Source organism: Saccopteryx leptura, chromosome 3 (genome assembly GCF_036850995.1).
Source record: "Saccopteryx leptura isolate mSacLep1 chromosome 3, mSacLep1_pri_phased_curated, whole genome shotgun sequence".
Lineage (NCBI taxonomy): Eukaryota > Metazoa > Chordata > Mammalia > Chiroptera > Emballonuridae > Saccopteryx > Saccopteryx leptura.
The window spans coordinates 289591019-289611171 of NC_089505.1; the positions used below are offsets into that span (position 1 = coordinate 289591019).

The following is a 20153-nucleotide window of genomic DNA, read 5'->3' on the forward strand; positions in this document are numbered from 1 at the left end:
TATCATAATATATTTGACTATTTAATATTAATATACATGTCACATAATATTAACCCAAAATAATGATATGGGATTATAAGTATTGGCTGCACTGCTGTTGACTGGATTGATGTTAGCTACAGATTAATTTGGGAGTATGTTGTCTGGCAGAACTCTGCTAGGTTGTATAGTTTTAGTTTGGAACATAGACTCTTAGCATTTTCATGATTCCTTAGAAACTTTTTGATGGCAAAAGATTGAATTTCTTAGAGGCAGTAAGTATGTCCTTTGGATTTCTTATTTCTATTTTACTTTTCTTTTTGTCTTTAGTGATCTTGTTATATTGTTTTCTCACCTAGTGCTCAATTATTAGCTTTTTTGGACTTTTTTTGGAAGCAGGACTAAAAATCCTTAAAATTGAGATAAGGTAGGCTTTGTGTATAAAGTGCTAGAAAGAGTCATTTAGGTGAAAATTTGACTACTGTATACTTCTTTCCTGTTGACGTTTCATTTCTTCTATTCAGAATTGACTTGCCAGAGGAACAATTATGCTACCAACATTTTTTTTTTAATTTAAGTGAGAAGAGGGGAGATAAAGAGACAGACTCCCACATGTGCTCAACTGGGATCCACCCGGCAACCCCTATCTGGGGCCAGTGCTCTGCCCATCTGGGTCTGATGCTCACAACTGAGCAATGTTTAGTGCCTGAGGCGGAGGCTTCAGGGGCTCCACAGAGCATCCTCAGTGCCCGGGGCCAACACAATTGAATCAGTCAAGCTATGCCTGCAGAAGGAGAAGAGGGAGAAAATGGGAGGGGGGCAGAGACACAAATGGTTGCTTCTCCTGTATGCCCTGACCAGGAATTGAACCTGAGACATTCACATGCCAGGCCAATGCTCTACCACTGAACCAACTGGCCAGGGCCTAGACTACCAGCTCTTAACCACACCTACTATTTTTGATATGTCTAGCCTTATTTTTTACCAGTTATCTTTTGTGCCCAGGTATTTGGTAGTATTTAATTCAGCCAATATTTTCAGGTAATCAGTCCAAGGTACTGAGTAAAACACCATTTGCAGGTAACAGTGATACATAGTACATTGTCTTGGCTTCCATGGATTTTATGTTAGTGGAGGAAACAAATATATGTACAACTAGCAGTGGTTTATATCTTTAAAAAGTCATAGGTTTGGAAAAGAAATTTTGGAGTGAAGGTTCCTCTTTCCTCCTTATTGTATATTTATCTAAATTTTGAGAAACACGAGTTTCATTTTAAAGGAAGAAATTGGCTATTTTCTAAGGTGGTTGAAAAAATATTTTCATACTGTCTTTTTCCTTTATTCTAATAAATGGCTGGTTAAATTAACTAACTAGGAGACAACTTGGAATCTTCAGTTCTAATTTTATTTTTACCTTTGCTCTTTTATGTTTGATTTGGTTTTCCACTGTATTGACTTTATTCTTCAAATGAAAATGATTTTTTTCTCCCTCTTGTCCCATCCCTTCCCCGCTGCCCTCTTCCCCTGACTCCTCCCCTGATTCCTCCCCTCCGGCAAGTCTTCCATCCTGTGGAGTGCTCCTATTGCCGGTGCGAGAGTATGATGGGTTTCCGGTACCGATGCCAGCAGTGCCACAATTACCAGCTCTGCCAAAATTGCTTTTGGCGTGGCCATGCCAGTGGCCCTCACAGCAACCAACACCAGATGAAGGAGCATTCCTCTTGGGTAACTGCTTTGTGTTTCAGTCTGTGTCCCCAGCTGTTCCTCTGTTCCATCAGTAATAGCACTTGGGCCTGTTTCCGGGTAGATGCGGGTTTGTTTATTTATTTGTTAATTTTTCTTCTTTTTCCAAGTGAGAGGAAGGGATATAGAGAGACAGACTCCTGCATGTACCCTGACTAGGATCTACCTGGCAACCCCTATCTGGGGCCAATCCTCTGTCCACCTGGGGCCATGCTCGCAACTGAGCTATTTTTAGCACCTGAGGTGGATGCTCCATGGAGCCATCCTCAGTGCCCAGGGTGATACGCTCAAACCAATGGAGCCATGGCTGCAGGAGAAGGAGAGAGAGAGAGAGAGAGAGAGAGAGAGAGAGAGAGGGAGAGGGAGAGAGAAAGAAAGAAAGGGAGAAAGGGAGGGGTGGAGAAGCAGATGGTTGCTTCTCCTGTGTGTGCTGACTGAGAATCAAACCCAGGACATTCACACTCCAGGCTGATACTCTACCACTGAGCCAACCGGCCAGGGCCTATAGGATTTAAGTACGTATTGCAAAGAAAGCAGGTTGGGAAAATACTGTTTTTTTACCACTGCCACGTTGGTGTCCTTGCTTTCAGAAATAGTCTTTAAAGTAATAATATTTAGGTGGAGATTGAGGTCTGATTTTTGTGTGGTGTTTAGAAATCATGTAACAATAATTTTTGTCCTTCCCTTTAAATTTATTTCAAGTTTTTTAAATGCCATAGTTTTATTTCCAAAAAGTTGCTATGGCCGTGTTTGAAAACATTTTTCTCTAGTTTTTATTTGTTTGTTGGTTTGTTTACTAAAGGATAGAAAATATATAGTGTTATTGGTATAATTTAGGATCTAGGTTGTTAAGCCTGGACATTCTACTGGACTTTAAGTATTAAGTTAAAAAAAAAATTTTTTTTCTAGTTAGAGGAAAAACATCCTATTCTGGGTCTAATAGGAAAAAACATCCTATTCTGGGTCTTTCTTAAAACTCAACTAAGAAAATGCAATTAAGTTTACATCAGGAATTTGTTTGTTTGTTTGTTTTTTAAAGAACAAACTTCAACCCAATTGTATACTTCCTACATGTCTGACAATGTGTTAGAGATCTTTTTTTATTATTATTAGTTAGGTTTTCAGCTACTGTTAACCATATAACCATAAAATTTTGCTAGATTGAACATCCTATTCTGGGTCTTGTGTTTTAATTCCAATAGTTTTGGTTTGAGCAATTTTTTAAACAAAGGAAAAAATGAAATCAGGTTGTTTTCTTCTCTTTTTCATTGACTGAAGAGAATTTATACATTTTCAAATTGTAACTTTTCTCCCTCCTGAAGTACCAGAATCCCACTGTATTCTTTGATTTGTTAATGTTTTTCCCACAGTGTTTTGTTCAAAAGTCTCTACACTGAGATATCTCTTTGCTCCATTGCCTTTAGTAATGACTGGCTTCCTGGGATGTTGCTGATGAATAGTCTCATTCTAGATGTTTGGGCTAGGAGAGTGAGGATCTTCTTGTTCACCCTAGTTTGACCTTGCTCATTTAGCTGATGTATAACCCTTTGGAAATGGGAATTTTACATTTATTTAAAGACAAATGACTGTTCCAGTGTGGCTTTATGATTTACAAAGCAGGTTTTCATATGCTCTGTTGAATTTTCATTGAGCTATAATATATAAAGTATATAAAGTATGGAAATCACGAGTGAATTCTCATGTTTCTGCTTGAGCCTCACCGCACTTGTGTGAAGTGAGTCTTAGCCCTATTTGTTATTATTATTTGAGCTTTGTTATTTCTTTCTATTTTATTAATTCATTTTTGCTATAATTAATTAAAATTTCAAGAAAAACCAAGTATTATCAGCATATATAATTTTGAAGCTGATATAAACGTGTCCATTTTGAATTTTGATGAGTATGTATTATATGGTAGATGCATAGTGGTAAGGTCTTTTAGCAGTGAGTGTGTGTGTATGACTTGTTTTCAAGATTTAGATTCTGTATATGCAATGCCCTTGCTCTTTGAGAAAACTAAGGGGGAAGTTTTAGGCCAATGTAAGAAAAGTTTCTACCTTAAAAATTAGATGTGTGATTCGTTTAATATTAATTTCTTTAAATATTGGCTACTCTGTTTGCACTAGTATCTTGAATAAATGTTTCTGTATGTTCACAATGGATGAATTTGGTGTGCATTTAACCAACTCATATATGAATTTGTATTGTAGATTTATGTGTACTGTTGGTGCTTAGGTTTATTTTGATTTTCCCAAAAGTTTCTATTTAATGTTTTATCTAAGCTATGCAGTGCGATTCATTATTCTTTTAGTCATCAATCCATTCATTTGCCTTTATTATAGAAAAAATGCCATATGGTGTTCATATGCATGATTCATTCTGTCCATTCATTATTCATTCCAAAGGTATTTTTTTAGCACCTGCTCTGTGCCAGACATTGTAACAGGCGCGAGGGACACATCTATCAATAAACCAGACAAAGATTCCTACCCTGTGCAGCTTAAATTTTAAGGGGTATGAAAGAGACTGCTAGGGCCCACCAACATCACTATTTTCCTCTCCTTGTGGGGCACACATTCAGATGGCATTTCTCAGTCCCCCTGTATCCAGGAAGACCACATGAGTAGCTCTCACAAGTGGAATGTGAGCAGAGCGATATGTGCTTTCCCAGGACAAGACAGTTAAAGCTTGATGCCTCTTCTGTCCTGTCTGTGAAGAGAATGTCATTAGGACCCAAAGGACGGTGAAAACAGAAAATGGAAGGAAACCAGGTCCTTGAATAATGGGTTGGGAAGAATCTTGCCAACCTGTTTGACTTTGATGGGAGCAAGAGAGAAACATTAAGTGTTTCTCTACTTAAGCTTAACTTTGTGTTAAGCTACTAAGGTTTTAGTTTTCGCCACAGTAGTTGGTACCAGAGGGGAAGTGCTGTTAGAACAAAACCTTGAAATGTGTGTCATTGGCTTAGCAGTCAGGTGGTACACTTATGTGGACCCTGATATTGGAGGCGGGAGACAAACCCACGTGATGCAGTAGAGACCATATGGCAAATTTGTTATCTGTGATGACTTGGAAGGCGCACCTCATGCCAACTGAGCTCTATGTCAGATGTTGGACAGGATCAGAGGGTGAGTGTGTGTGTTAACTATGATTGATAAGGTGTTACAGGAAAGAGATGAGCTTATGAAAGAATTCACTGGTTTTCAAGCAGAATCTGAAAGGGAATAAAGAAAGTTCTGAACCTTGGGACAATAAGAAGAAAGATTGTATCTAGACCTTAGAGAGCAAGAGTTAAGAGTTGAAAAAGGCTTTGAGCAACAAAGACCTAGCAAACTTCCTCAGCTCAAAAATGTGGCTGTTAGTCCTGTGGCAAAGATCAGATTAAGGGTACAGGTTCTTGTTCTTGGCCACTCTATCAGAATCACCTTGGTCCTACCTACATCGCTTATAATTTAATGGGTCTGGAGAACATGAAATGTGGACACAGGCAGGTTTTTTTAAGTGCCCCTAAGTGATTCTCTTGTGAAGCCAAAGTTGGAAACCACTGGCCCGTTGTTTCATGTGGCTTCCAGGTGGCTTCTGTAAGTTGAAAGCAGGAGTCATGAAGGCAAAGACATAAATCAGGCTTGTGAATTAATCTAGGGAAGAACTCTGTGTCATTACCACACATGGAACTGACAGGAAACAAATCAGAGGCCTACTAAGTTTGGGGGGAATTATATCGGCAAGAACCCTGAGCCTGGACTGGGCAAGCGATGGACTATTTGTACTTAAAAAATACTTGAAGACCTAGAACTTGCTCTGTCAGGAGATGTGTTGTAAGGGTTAAATGCCCCCTTAGGATAAAGAAAAGTCTCCTGCTCCTGTTCCACCATGAATATTGGGTCTGGGGAGAGAGGGTGCAGATATTTTGTGTTTTTATCTTTTTTTCTTCTTCTTTTCCAAGTGAGAGGAGGGGAAATAGACAAACTCCCATATACACCCCATCTGGGATCCACCCAGTGACCCCCGTCTGGGGCCATACTCGCTATTTTTAGCACCTGAGGCAGAGGCTCCATGGAGCCATCCTCAGCACCGGGGGCTGATGCGCTCAAACCAGTTGAACTATGGCTGCAGGAGGGGAAGAGAGAGAGAGAGATAGAAGGGGGAGGGGGAGGAGTGGAGAAGCAGATGATCACTTCTGTGTGCCCTGACTGGGAATTGAACATATGATGCATTTTTAGTTCATAGGTTGTATCCTAAAGAGTACATGTGGTCAGGTTTTCTTTAGGGGGATAGGAGGGGTATGAGTATGTTTTATGTTTAGGAAAAGGGAACAAAAAAGATTTAATTGTTAAAAGTACTCACCAATGGGCCCTGGCCGGTTGGCTCAGCGGTAGAGCGTCGGCCTGGCGTGCGGGGGACCCGGGTTCGATTCCCGGCCGGGGCACATAGGAGAAGCGCCCATTTGCTTCTCCCCCCCCCCCTCCTTCCTCTCTGTCTCTCTCTTCCCCTCCCGCAGCCAAGGCTCCATTGGAGCAAAGATGGCCCGGGCACTGGGGATGGCTCCTTGGCCTCTGCCCCAGGCGCTAGAGTGGCTCTGGTTGCGGCAGATCGACGCCCCGGAGGGGCAGAGCATCGCCCCCTGGTGGGCAGAGCATCGCCCCTGGTGGGCGTGCCAGGTGGATCCCGGTCGGGCGCATGCGGGAGTCTGTCTGACTGTCTCTCCCCGTTTCCAGCTTCAGAAAAATACAAAAAAAAAAAAAAAAAAAAAAAAGTACTCACCAATGTCCAAGTACTTCTTTTCTTCCTGGACATATAGCTAGAATATATAGCCCATCCTCATTGCAGCCAGATGGAGCCATATGATTAGTTGTCACCAGTGGAATTTGTTTGGAAGTAATCCTTGTTACTTCTGGGTCAGGACAGTTAAAAGCAGTTGGAGATGAAAGCATCTTCTCTACCTTAACCCTTCCCGCTCCCTATATACATTGGGCCAAATGGGAATATCTCCAAAGAAACTAGCAAATGCAGAAGCCCTAAAATCAGGCGTCCCCAAACTATGGCCCCCTGAGGCCATTTCTCCAGCCCCCACTGCACTTCTGGAAGGGGCACCTCTTTCATTGGTGGTCAGTGAGAGGACCACTGTATTTGGCAGCCCTCCAATGGTCTGAGGGACAGTGAACTGGCCCCCTGTGTAAAAAGTTTGGTGACCCCTGCTGAAAGAGGGCTGGATACCTGAATGGATGGGTCAGACCTCCCCTGCCAGTTCACACTGGACTCTCACATGAGCAATAAATTAGAGGAATCAGGAGTAGGGTAGGGAGAATCAGAAAGTGAGAGTTGAGCAAAGTCATAGATGTCCACCAGCAGATGTCTGGAAAAGAGCTGGAGTGTTAAAGCCCTAGGACAGGATTGAGTTCAGGGAACAGCAGAGAAGCCAAAGTGGGTAAGCAGGGGGAGCATTGTAGGAGAGGAGGTCAGGAAGGTAATTAATGAGGGCCTGTTGGCCATTGTGAGGACTTTGTCTTTTACTCTGAAGGACATGAGGAGTCTTTATAGGGTTTTCAGTAGAAAAATCACCTGACTTGATATATAGTTTAAAATGACTGATCTGGCCTCGCCTGTGGTGGCACAGTGGATAGGGCTTTGACCTGGAATGCGAAGGTTGCCGGTTTGAAATCCCGGGCTTGCCGAGTCGAGGCATATACAAGAAGAAACTACTATGAGTTGATACTTCCTGCTCCTTTCTCCTTTCTCTCTCCCTCTCTTTCCCTCTCTCTCCTTTCTCTCCTCTCTCTCCTCTCTCCTCTTTTTTTTTTTTTTTTTCTGAAGCTGGAAACGGGGAGAGACAGTCAGACAGACTCCCGCATGCACCCGACCGGGATCCACCCGGCACGCCCACCAGGGGCGATGCTCTGCCCACCAGGGGGCGATGCTCTGCCCCTCCGGGGCGTCATCTGCCGCGACCAGAACCACTCTAGCGCCTGGGGCAGAGGCCAAGGAGCCATCCCCAGCGCCCGGGGCCATCTTTGCTCCAATGGAGCCTTGGCTGCGGGAGGGGAAGAGAGAGACAGAGAGGAAAGAGGGGGGAGGGGGTGGAGAAGCAGATGGGCACTTCTCCTGTGTGCCCTGGCCAGGAATCGAACCCAGGTCCCCTGCACGCCAGGCCAACACTCTACCGCTGAGCCAACCGGCCAGGGCCCCTCTTTCTAAAAATCAATAAATAAAACCTTAAAAAATAATGATCTGGATGCCAGGTAAAGAGGAAACTGGAAGAAAAAGATAGTTGCCAAGTCTGTTTAGGAGAAATGATTGCAATAATTAAAATAAGATAGGACAAATAAAAAAGGACTGAATTAGGATATATTTTATGAATCAGCCTAATGGGTTGAATATGGCTTGTAAGAAGAAAGGAGTCAGAGGAAACTAAGATTTTGTCCTAAACAATTAGGAGGTTGGAAATGTCATCAGCTGAGATGGGAAAGGCTATGCACGGCACGTGTTTAGGAAAAAAAGGTTCAGTTTTGGAGATGTTGAATTTAGATGTATATTTGGAGTTGTTGAATAGGCCATTGTATATGAACCTAGACTTCAAGGAGATGTCTGAGGTAGAAATATTCATTTGGGAGCCATTTAAAGCCATGAGACTGGATGATACCACTAAGTGAGTGAGGGAGATAAAAGAAGATGAAAAAAACTGACCCCTGGAGCCCGCTGCCTATGTTGAGGGACCTGGGAGGAGAGGAAGATCCAGCACCCAGTGAAATGGAGTGGAAACCAGGAGAGTGGGCTGTTGTGGGCAACAGTGAAGAGAGCGTGTTGATGAGAAGGAAGTGATCGACTGTCCCATGCTTGAGGTCAGAAGCCTGAGACCTGCTCTTTGTCTAATAGTCAGTCTCTGTGGTGGGGACAGACACCTGATCTTAGTGCATTCAGGAGGGAAAGGGGAGAGAGATTGTGACTGCAAGTGTGGACAACTTTGTCAGTGAATATCTAACACTTTCTTTCTAATAGTAATTCTTACTTGGATTTTAGGAGACCCAATTAATCCCCCTTCAGTTGCTCCCATTCATGATTGCAGCCAAGAGTTAGGAAGATGGCAGCTTGTTTGAGAAAGTGGTTTTGATGGTGAAAAAACAGTTGAATTTGCTAGTAGCCCCTGAATTGAACATCCCCCCAGCGTAATGTGGGCCGTTCCAGCAGGGAGCAGAGCCTGGTGCTTACGGCTCCGGAGCAGGGGAATGTGTGTGCTCTGTGGTGTCGTCTGCAGGTCGCAGGAAACCAGGGAGGGGAAGAGGCTGAGCCAGGCATGTTTATTCTCTAAACCCAACCCATCTGACTGAGAGAGGAGTGAGGGCAGTGAGCAGGCATCCTGGTGGAGTCCTATGGAGAAGGTGACCTAGTTAATCCCACTTCTCTTCCTTCTTCCTTTCTTTTAATTATTGTAAAATATACATAACCCTTAACCCTTTCTTGATATGCAAAGAGTCTGGACACAAAAACAACAATTCCCATTCTCTGCCCCCAGTGCCTTACATTCAGATCTCTGCTCACTCCGTCTTCACTGTACCAAGAGAGTGATCCCTGCTTGGTTACTCTGTGGCAGGAAGAGAAAGAGAGAGAGTGTTTATATGACATGTACAGGTACAGTTTGTTAGTCAAGTGCCCCAGTAGAGGTAGTTATGTAAGTCAGTTGGTGCTGTGAAAATTTCACCTTTCTTCCCAGCAGGTGGCATACTTCACCTTTGAAGAAAGTTACTTATCCTTTTCTTCAAAATAGACTATGAATGAAGAAGTATTTGGATTTATTTAACAATCTCTGTTAATATTCTTCTTTTTAAAAAATAAATGTTAATGGGCAACTCATATACATCTACTGTACTTGTTTGGGCATTAGTGATATTAAACCATTTCCTTTAAGGAATCAGAGCAAATTGTGTTGTTATAGACCAGTGGTAGTCAACTTGGTCCCTACCGCCCACTAGTGGGCATTCCAGCTTTCAAGGTGGGCAATAGTGGAGCAACCAAAGTATAAATAAAAAGATACATTTAACTATATAGTAAGTTGTTTTATAAAGATTTATTCACCAAACAGCGAAAATCCGACATAAAACACTTGGTAAATAATTATTATTATATGCTTTAACTTGCTGTAACTCTGCTTTATAAATTTTATAAAGTAAAGTTACTTCCCTACTTTATAAATCACCATTACTGTGGAACCAGTGGACAGTTAGAAAATTTTACTACTAACGGAGATACAAAAGTGGGCGGTAGGTATAAAAAGATTGAATACCCCTGTTATAGACCAAGAACAATTAAAATTGTTGACTTATCTTTTTGCTAGAAAACTCTTAGAACAAACATCTTTGTGACCTTGGAGTATATGGTACCTTCCTAGACATGATACTAAAAGCACAAGCAACAGAAGAAAAGCAGATAAATTGAACTTCATCAAAATTTAAAACTTTGATGCTTCAAAAGATACCATCAAGAAAGTAAAAAGCCCACTGAAAAGGAGAAACTTTGTAAATCATATCTTTGATAAGTGACTTGTATCCAGAGTTATCAAGAACTCTTATAACTCAGCAACAGCAAAAAACAGCAAATAACCCAATTTAACCATGGGCAGAGGAAAAGTAGAATGTTGGTTACCAGGAGCTGTTTGAGGAGGAAAGAAGGAGAATTGTTTAATCATTATCAAGTTTCAGATTGACAAGATGAAAAAGCTCAGATCTGCTTCGCAACACTGTGAATAAAGTTAGCGCTATTAAATTGTACATTTTAAAATGGTTAACATAGTAAATTTTTGTCGTGTATTTTTTACCACAATTTAAAAAAAAGTAAATTAACTAGGTGGAAAAATGGGCAAAGGATCTGAATAGACATTTTCCAAACCAGACATACAAATGGCCAAAAAGCACGTGAAAAGACGCTCTACACAATTAGTCATTAGGGAAATGTCTAATCAAAACCACAATGTGATGCCACTTCATACCCACAAGAATTACTGAAATAAAAAAGGGCTGACCTGAGAAGGTGAGAGAATCAGAACCTGAATACACTGCTGGACAGCGATGAATTAATGGACTGTGGAGTGTAGGTTGTGTGTAGAGAAATGAGGCCATCGGGGAGAAAAGGGATTAATTGAAGGTGGTAGGCTCAATGGAGCATAGGTCTCTCTGTTGTTGGAATACTGTTCAAGGCAGGGTGTTAGGAGTTAGTTAGAAATTTAGAAGTTGGCATGCGAGTGAGGTACTTGAAATTGTGATTTTAGATGATGTACAATGATTGGCAATAAAATATTCTGTGATGTGACTATGAAACTGGTGGCCAGGAGAGATTGGGGGAAGGTTGTTGAAGGAGGGGAGTTAGTTCCGTGAAGACTAGTATGTAAGTTTCCTAGGGCTGTCATATAAACAATTACAACAGCCTGACTAGTGGTGGCACAGTGGACAGAGCATTGACCTAGGACACCAAGGTCCCAGGTTCGAAACCTCGAGGTCACCGGCTTGAGCATGGGCTCATCTGGCTTGAGTGCAGGCTTGCCAGCTTGAGCCGCGGGGTTGCTGGCTTGAGCATGGGATCCTGTCAGTGATCGCAAGGTCACTGGTTTGAGCCCAAGGTCGCTGGCTTGAGCAAGGGGTTACTTGAGCCCCCTGGTCAAGACACATATGAGAAGCAATCAGTGAACAACTAAAGTGATGCAACTACAAGTTGGTGCTTCTCATCTCTCTCTCCCTTTATCTTTTTCTCACTCTCTTTAAAAAAAAGAAAAAGAAATTACCACAATTTTGGTGGCTTAATGCATTTATTCTTTCACTGTTTTGGATACCAAAAGTTTAAAATCAAGATGTCTATGGCCTGTGGTGGCACAGTGGATAAAGTGTCAACTTCAAATGCCGAGATCACCGGTTTGAAACCCTGGGCTTGCCTGGTCAAGGCACGTATGGGAGTTGATGCTTCCTGCTCCTTCCCCCTTCTCTCTCTCTCTGTCTCTTTCTCTGTCTCTCCTCTCTAAAAAAAAAAGAATAAATTAAAAAAAAAGATGTCTATGATAGCATCTATTTGTATTAGTTAGTCTTCTCCAGAGAAATAAAACAAAGAAGAGAGATAAAAATATGAAGAAAATTTATAAGGAATTGGCTCACATGATTATGGAGGCTGACAAGTCTTCAGCTCTGCAGGTTGAGTTGGCAAGCTGCCGACCCAGAAGAGCTGATGGTGTCGTTCCAGTCTGAGTCTGAAGGCTTTTAAACCAGGAGAACTGATAATGTATAGTAGTTTTGGTCCCAAGGCTAGACTTAAGACCCAGGAAGAGACAGTGTATCAATACAATTCTTAAGGCAGGAAAAAGCCAGTGTCCCGGTTCAAAGATAGTCATGAGGAGGAATTCTCTCTTAGGGGAGGTTCAGCCTTCTTTTTCTATTCAGGCTTTCAACTGATTGGGCGAGGCCCACCTACATTAGGGGGGGAAATCTGTTTTATTCAGGCTACTGATTTGTACCTGAATCTCATCCAAAAATACCCTCATAGGAACCCTCAACATAATATTTGACCAAATAACTGGGTACCCCATAGCCCAGGCAGGTTGACAGTTAAGTTAGCAATCATACCATTCTTGGCCGTTGCCAGCTTCTGGTGGCTGTTGGCATTCCTTGACTTGTGGCTGCACCACTCAGTCTCTTCCTCGTTGGTCACATTGCCCCTTCCTCTTGTCTCTGTTCTCCTCTGATACATATGATTGTGTTTTGGGCCCACCCAGATAACCCAGGAAAAATTTTTTTCTCTCAAGATCCTTAACTTAATCTCATATTCTGCTATAAAAGGGAAGTTCACTTGTTTGCCACATAAGTTAATGTTCTCATCTTCCAGAAATTAGGATGCTGACATAACTTGGGGTGAGGGGGCACTGTTCCACCCATTCTATCTCATGTATTGGGAAGGTCAACTGTGTGGATGTTGAATTCACTAAGAATTATGACATTGGTAATGTTGGACTCCACTATGGAGGGATATTTAGGATTTGAGTCTGATGATATGACATTCAAAACTGAGGTTTTAAGGAAAAGGAGAAAGGGTCTGAGAACAGCCTGAGACTTTCAGAGGGCACCTCCCCTGCCTGGAGATCTAGATGTGTGAGAGGTGGGAGAGACAGCAGCTGCCACTAGAGTGGCTTCGGGGGGCCCAGCCTTCCAGGACAGCCAGGTCCACCCCAGAGCTAGAAGGCAACAGCAACATTCAGAGAAGACATTTTCAGCTAGAGGAGGATTGTGCTGACGGTGGACCATGAAGACAAGTAGAGGTTGTCTGAGAGTTGAGGATTAGTGGGAGGTGGGGTCATGTCAGGGCATGTGCAGAGCCTTATGGGAATGAGAATCGAGCAGGTGTCCAGGATTTCTTATGAAACAAATTCATTTCTTCTGAAATGGATTTCACATCTGTGCTTGTAGTGAGAAGATGGCGCCTGTGTCAGGAACCTCCCTCCCCACTTCACATTGATGTCATGCCCAGCGCCTTGACTTTCCTTGTCTGCAGTGCTGCCAGAGGCTTTAAATCCTGGGGAGGCATGTTTGCTGCCTGCAGGCGAGCCTCCCTGGGGGAGCCCCAGGCCTCCACGTCCTGGAGGGAGGTAACAACCAGACCCATCATGTGATTTTTCTCCTCCTGCCTTGTGCACAGCGTGACCTCTCCGTCAGTGCCCCAGCCTGTCTCCCAGTGGATCACCATGTAATTAGTTAATATGCATTCATCAGGAAAAAAACAAACCCTCTGATAAATGTTGTGCTGAAATCGGCCCCAGATAGTCTCCCCGGCAGATCACTGCACTGCCACTGTGGGGGGTGTGGGCGAGGGGTTTGCCGGGAACATGCAGTGCTCTGGCTTCCTCTCCTGACTCCAGTTAGTGGTGGTGTGCAGGGGTGAGGAGGAGGGCCCGGAAGCTATCCCGACCCACGACCCACAGCTAAACTGGCTGCTTCGCTGTCCGAGGCCCTCCCTCTGAAATTATGCACTTTCCAGGGTCATCCGAGAGAGAGAGAGAGAGAGAGAGAGAGAGAGAGAGAGAGGGAGGGAGAGAGAGAGAGAGAGAAGGAATAGGCTAGAGGTGTCCTGACAGCATTTCTCAGCATGTTCCATAGGTTGATTGGGATGTTTTAAAATATTGCTCTTAGCATCTGAACATCGCCCTCATTTGTGCTATTTGGATGTACTATCGATTCTTTTTTTTTTTTAATTTATTTTTATTTTTATTGAATACAGAGAGAGGAAGGGAGTAAGGGGGAGACAGAAGCATTAATCTGTTTCTGTATGTGCCCCAGCCAAGGACTGAACCAGTCGCCTCTGCATTGCAAGACAATGCTCCAGCCAAGTGAGCCATCCAGCCAGGACTACTATCGATTCTTAAACCCATTTACAGCTGCAGAAATGCTGAGTTTGAAGACAGACCATTTGAAATGAACCGAGCTGTTGAAAAAGATGTTTACTAAAGACAGTAGTGGTATATAGTTCATGAGACAATAAGTCATGGTAACCTGGTTATTCTTAGAGCAGAGAAATGACAAGAAGGTTTCCCTTCTCAGAGAAGTGTGTGACTTCACCTGAACCAAGCAGTTCTTCAGATGAGCAGTTTCCTCTCTCAGTCGTCCCTTAACCATGGCCCTTTCTCCAGCTTGAAGTCTGTTGATTCAAACAGGTGACTGGCCCCCAGAAGTGACCTGGAGAATGGGTATCCTCTTCCAGGTGTAGGAGGGTTAGGGTTCTCTGTGACCCAGCAGTCTGTTTCTTCATGAACTCACTATATCAGTGATGATTACCTGTTTATCTTGTCTTTTGTGAGATCTGTAGATACAGGGTTAGGATAGAACTGTTTCTCTAAAATTTAATGTGTGTGTACTGTGTACTCATTACATTCTTATCTCCACTTAGTGATTACAGAATGTCCATTTATGAGATGTTTCTGTGCTGTTTATTCATTAGACGTTTTGATTACCTACGATAAAGCAGATGTTATATCCGTGGCTCTGTCTTGCAGTGCCCCTCTCTGAATGCCTTCACACAGCTCTCGGTTTTAGATGACCCCCTGGACACTGAGAAATTTCTGCAATTTTCAGTTACAGCTCAGGCTTCTTGTCACTAAATTCCTAAATTTTAGTGGTCTTAATGGACATTTCCATCTGGAAATCTCACTGGCTTTTCTGCAATATGTGGTTCTAATAATTTTCCAGTCGGTTTTCTTGGACTTCTAGGTAGATAACTATATTATCTATGGGAAATAACTTAGTCATTTTCCAATTATTATACCTTTTTTTTTAACCTCTTTGTGTTGGCAAGAACTTTTAGAGAAGTGCTTCTAAAAATTGCCTGAAAAGAATCATCTGGTCTGCTTCTTAAATATATAAAGTACCAGGCCTCTTCTCCTAGGAATTACAACTTAGTAGGTCTGGGTTAAGGCAAAGGAATCTGCTATGTTTTGTTTTTTAAACAAGTACAGCAGGAATTTTTTATCTTCAGACAAGTTGGGAAACGCTGTTTCAGAGCATCGCTGGATAATCGCGGTGGTTGCCTTCGGTTCCTGACTAGGGTGTCTGTGTCACTGATCGACTGCTGGCCCTGTTTCTGCTTTGACCTTTGCCAGTGTTTGTAAGAGGCTTTGGAGTTCCTGGTGCCCAGGGTAGTCATGCAGTAGTCAATCTAGACCAGGCAGACAGCTTTGCGCCCGGCTCTCCCTCCAGTAAACATGTCTAGTGCCTGTTAGGTTCCAGGCCCTGCAGAGTGCTGCAGTACAAAGAGGCACATGGCTGCTCTTCTTGATTTTCCAACCCTCCTGCTCTCCAACCTCCAGCCTTTCCTGGGATGCTGGCTGCCTGTGAATAGACTTCCATAGTGCTGTGAGCTCTGCTTTTTTTTGCTATACTTGATTAGACCCTTTGTTTGCCAAAACCTCAAGTATTGGTCACACTTCTTCTCCTCATTCAATCCTGCTAGGCAATCTGTTACTTCATTTGAGCCAGAGAAATATCTGCTCAGTGTATGCTAGAAGCAAATTCTAAACCAGAGATGATTTATAACACATTGAAGTTTAATCTTGGGGAGTAATGTTTTGCAAGCTCTTATAGTTATGTCTTTGGTCTGGGACTTTCATTTCTGTCTACTCACAGGGAGCACCATGACAGTATTGAACTATTTGAAGTTGCTTGTTCCACCCTATTTTCTTACTTTTGTCTTTGAATCTGTTGTTCTGTCTTTTTCTTTTCTCCTTCCCATCCTCCCAGCTTTCCCTTGCCAAGTTCTGTATAACTTTTAAGATTGAGCTATTGCCACCTAACCAGGTGATGGTGCAGTGGATAGAGCATCATCCTGGGATGCTGAGGACCCAGGTTCAAACCCTAAGGTTGCTGGCTTGAGTGTGGGGTCTCCAGCTTGACTGTGGGATCATAAACATGACCCCAAGGTCGCTGGTTTGAGTCCAAGGTCACTGGCTCGGCAGGAGCCCCTGGTCAAGGCACATATGAGAAGCAATCAGTGAACAACTAAAGTGCCAAAACTATGAGTTGATGCTTCTCATCCCTCTCCCTTCCTGTCTCTCTCTCTCTCTCTCTCTCAGAAAAAAAAAAAAGATTGAGCTACTGACTCTTCCTGCTCCCCCAGTCTCTCAGTGAAACTTTATAACTTTTCCCTAGAAAGGTCTTATATAGATTAGATTAGTTCTTGTGTACTTTACATTGTTATTGCTGTTGTAGATGGTGCCTTTTTTACTACAGTTTCTTTGAGACAGAATTTACACGCAATAAAATGAACCTACTTTAAGTATACAATTCAGTGAGTTTTGGCAAATGTATATAGTCATGCAAATGGCATCCTTTTTGAATTACATATCGTAATAGCTTGTTGCTGGTGTATGGAAATACAAAGTGTTTTTGTATTTTAATTCACTATATAGTCAACTTCCTTAAATTGCTCATTAATTCTAGTAATTTATACTTAGATTATTTTGGATTTTCTATAATAATTATATCACTTGAAAACAGTGATAGCTTTGTTTCCTCCACCCTACTCTTTATACTTTTAAACATTAATCATACCCAATTTTTCCTTTTGGTCTTACTGTGCTGGCTGGAACCTCCAGAGCAATATTGAATAGAAGTAAATTTGGAAGAGTAATATTTAAAAAAGGGGCCCTGGCCGGTTGGCTCAGCGGTAGAGCGTCGGCCTGGTGTGCGGGGGACCCGGGTTTGATTCCTGGTCGGGGCACATAGGAGAAGCGCCCATTTGCTTCTCCATCCCCCCCCCCTCCTTCCTCTCTGTCTCTCTCTTCCCCTCCCGCAGCCAAGGCTCCATTGGAGCAAGGTTGGCCCGGGCACTGAGGATGGCTCTGTGGCCTCTGCCCCAGGCACTAGAGTGGCTCTGGTCGTGGCAGAGCGACGCCCTGGGGAAGCAGAGCATCGCTCCCTGGTGGGCAGAGCATCGCCCCTGGTGGGCGTGCCGGGTGGATCCCGGTCGGGCGCATGTGGGAGTCTGTCTGACTGTCTCTCCTCGTTTCCCAGCTTCAGAAAAATACAAAAAAAAAAAAAAGGTAAAAAAAAAATATTTAAAAAAGGAATGAGCTAATGTGAAGAAAGTACCAAAGCAAATTTCTAAAAATGTTAAGCTCAATAGAGGAGTTAAATAGCAAATTAAAGACAGCTACAGCAAAAATTAGGGAATGGCCCTGGCGGGTTGGCTCAGTCGTAGAGTGTCAGCCTGGTGTGCAGAAGTCCTGGGTGCGATTCCCGGCCAGGGCACACAGGAGAAGCGCCCATCTGCTTCTCCACCCCTCCCCCTCTCCTTCCTCTCTGTCTCTCTCTTCCCCTCCCGCAGCCGAGGCTCCACTGGAGCAAAGATGGCCTGGGCGCTGGGGATGGCTCCTCGGCCTCTGCCCCAGGCGCTAGAGTGGCTCTGGTCGCGACAGAGCGACGCCCCGGAGGGGCAGAGCGTCGCCCCCTGGTGGGCGTGCCGGGTGGATCCCGGTCGGGCGCATGCAGGAGTCTGACTGTTTCTCCCTGTTTCCGGCTTCAGAAAAATACAGGAAAAAAAAAAAAAAGGAATGGAAAATAATCAGAATAAATTAATCAGGATAGAGAATATTGAACACAGCTATAGGGAAATGGAAAATGTGAAAGGCGATTAAAGAATTTGAAGACTAGAATGAAAAGATCAACTAGAATTCTGTACCTAGCTAATCTATTCAAGAGCAAAGAAGAAATAAAGATATATTTTCAGAAAAAGTCTCAATAGGTTTGCCACCAAGAGACCATTGCTAAAAGAACCAATAAAGGAAATACTTTGGGGAAAAAATTAATTGAAGCCATAGGAAGAAATCGGAGCCAAGAACAAGTGGCACACAGTGGAACTGGTAAATATGAATAAATTTAAATAAGCATCATGTATAAAATAATAATGACTAATTTTGGTGGGCTTAAAATAAAATGCAGCTGAAGTGCTAAACAACTATAACATGAATATAGTTAAAGCATGATTAGAGTTACAGGATTTTAAGTTACAGAATAATATTACAGATGGCGAGTACGATTGTGGTCAGTGTTCACAGTCATTCTGAGGATTTAATAGGCTTTAATAGGATTGTGTTTCTGCTTGGATCCCATCAGATGGTAGCTTGATGCTCAGGATGATGTACTCAGAGTAATTTGAAGTGAACATGACAGCAATGGCACCAGTCCTGAGCTTTTTCCATTAGGCTGTTGTGTTCCCAAGTGTCAGGGCCTGTCAGCATGTACCCTGAGCTGAAGGCTGTGCTGTACAAGGAATTAGCTTGAGGCTGATTGAAAATACAGTCATCTGAGCTCAAAAAAATTTTTTTTTAGTGTCTTAGTACCTGATCCATGGTAATGGGAGGGGAACAAGTCTCAGCCATGGTGTAGGAACACACAGTGCAGTGGTTATAGCATGAGTCACCTCCTGCCTCCTACCTTGGAGCCTGCCTCTCAGTTGGAAATTCTGTGTCCCCACTCCCAATTCACCGAGCTTTCCCTTTATGATCCCCACATGGTACTTGGCATCTCCTTGCAAGAATGTCTCACTGTCCCAGGCTGTCTCTCCCAACCCCTATATGTTCTTTCTCTGACCAGTTTTACCTGTGGAAGGACTGTGTTGTGCCATGAAAAGAGTAAGAGGCCTATTTATATGAGCTTTAGTTTGCATACCTATAAAATAGAGACTGTTAACATCTAATTTATGAGACTACTAGCTGTACTACTCGGCCACGCGTTGCTGTGGCTCAGTCTGGTTAAATGGAGAAGAAAGAAAAGAGAAAGCACACGTTTCTAGTATGTTTACTGTCACAATGCTTGAGGGTATACAGTATTTTTTGTTCCATTGTCTGTGCAGATATAGAGATTGTCTGGTTTGCCGACTTTAGAACACGCAACATACAATTGTCCGTGTGAGAAGCAATCCATGTCTAGATCTAAACTGCACAGTTCTAAAGATTGGCCCTGAGCTTTGTTGATGGTGATTGCAAACGCCAATCGAATTGGAAACCGCAATCTCTTAAATTGAAATGGCATATCCGTTGGAATCATAGGAATGTGAGGAATGAGGACATCTTCACCTTTGAAAGGTCCTGTCAAGATTGTGGCTTTGCCTGACCATGCAGTGGTGCAGTGGATAGAGCGTCAGACTGGGATGTGGAGGACCCAGGTTCAAGACCCCGAGGTCGCCAGCTTGAGCGCGGCTCATCTGGTTTGAGCAAAAGCTCACCAGCTTGGACCCAAGGTTGCTGGCTCAAGCAAGGGGTTACTCGATCTGCTGTAGCCCCATGGTCAAGGCACATATGAGAGAGCAATCAATGAACAACTAAGGTGTTGCAATGAAAAACTAATGATTGATGCTTCTCATCTCTCTCTGTTCCTGTCTGTCTATCCCTCCCTATCTGTATGTGACTGCCTTGCTTTGAATGTTAGACTGAATAATATTGTTAAGTTTGTAGATGTCTTTGTTCTTGGCCGCAAGAATAGCTCGTTCACTCAGCCAGTCGTGATTCTTATAATTGGTTTGAATATTGGGAAATACATTTTCAACCAGTTCTACTTTTGATGTCACTAAATTGCAGAAGTTATGAGGCAATGAAATTCGTCCTGAGGTCAGATCAACCAGCACCTTTCCATTCCCAATTTCCAGCAATTAATGTGAGAATATCTCAGCTGATCGATCGTTTTGCAGCTGGACACGCATATTTGTAGTTAATTTTAACATCTTTACATGTCGCCACAAAGTAAGAGTATTTCAGGCAAGCATTTATTTCATCCTCTGGTGTCGATTGAGGAATTACAGGTAATGTTTGCCTGAAATCTCCTGCAAGCAATATTAATGCATTCCCAAATGGTCTGATGTTTCCATGCAAATCTTGCAATGATCGCTCAAGAACCTTGAGTGATTTTTTGTGCGCCATT

At 43.0% G+C, this 20153-nt stretch overlaps 1 protein-coding gene across 13 annotated transcripts in view; it reads left to right on the forward strand.

Moving 5' to 3' along the window:
* DTNB (dystrobrevin beta) overlaps nt 1-20153 on the forward strand; it is a 196569-nt gene that overhangs the window by 74505 nt on the left and 101911 nt on the right. For all 13 annotated transcript variants that reach the window (XM_066378730.1, XM_066378727.1, XM_066378729.1 and 10 more), the window contains one exon: nt 1538-1704. In XM_066378730.1, the coding sequence (XP_066234827.1) occupies nt 1538-1704 (167 nt within the window). The remainder of the gene's footprint in view (nt 1-1537; nt 1705-20153) is intronic.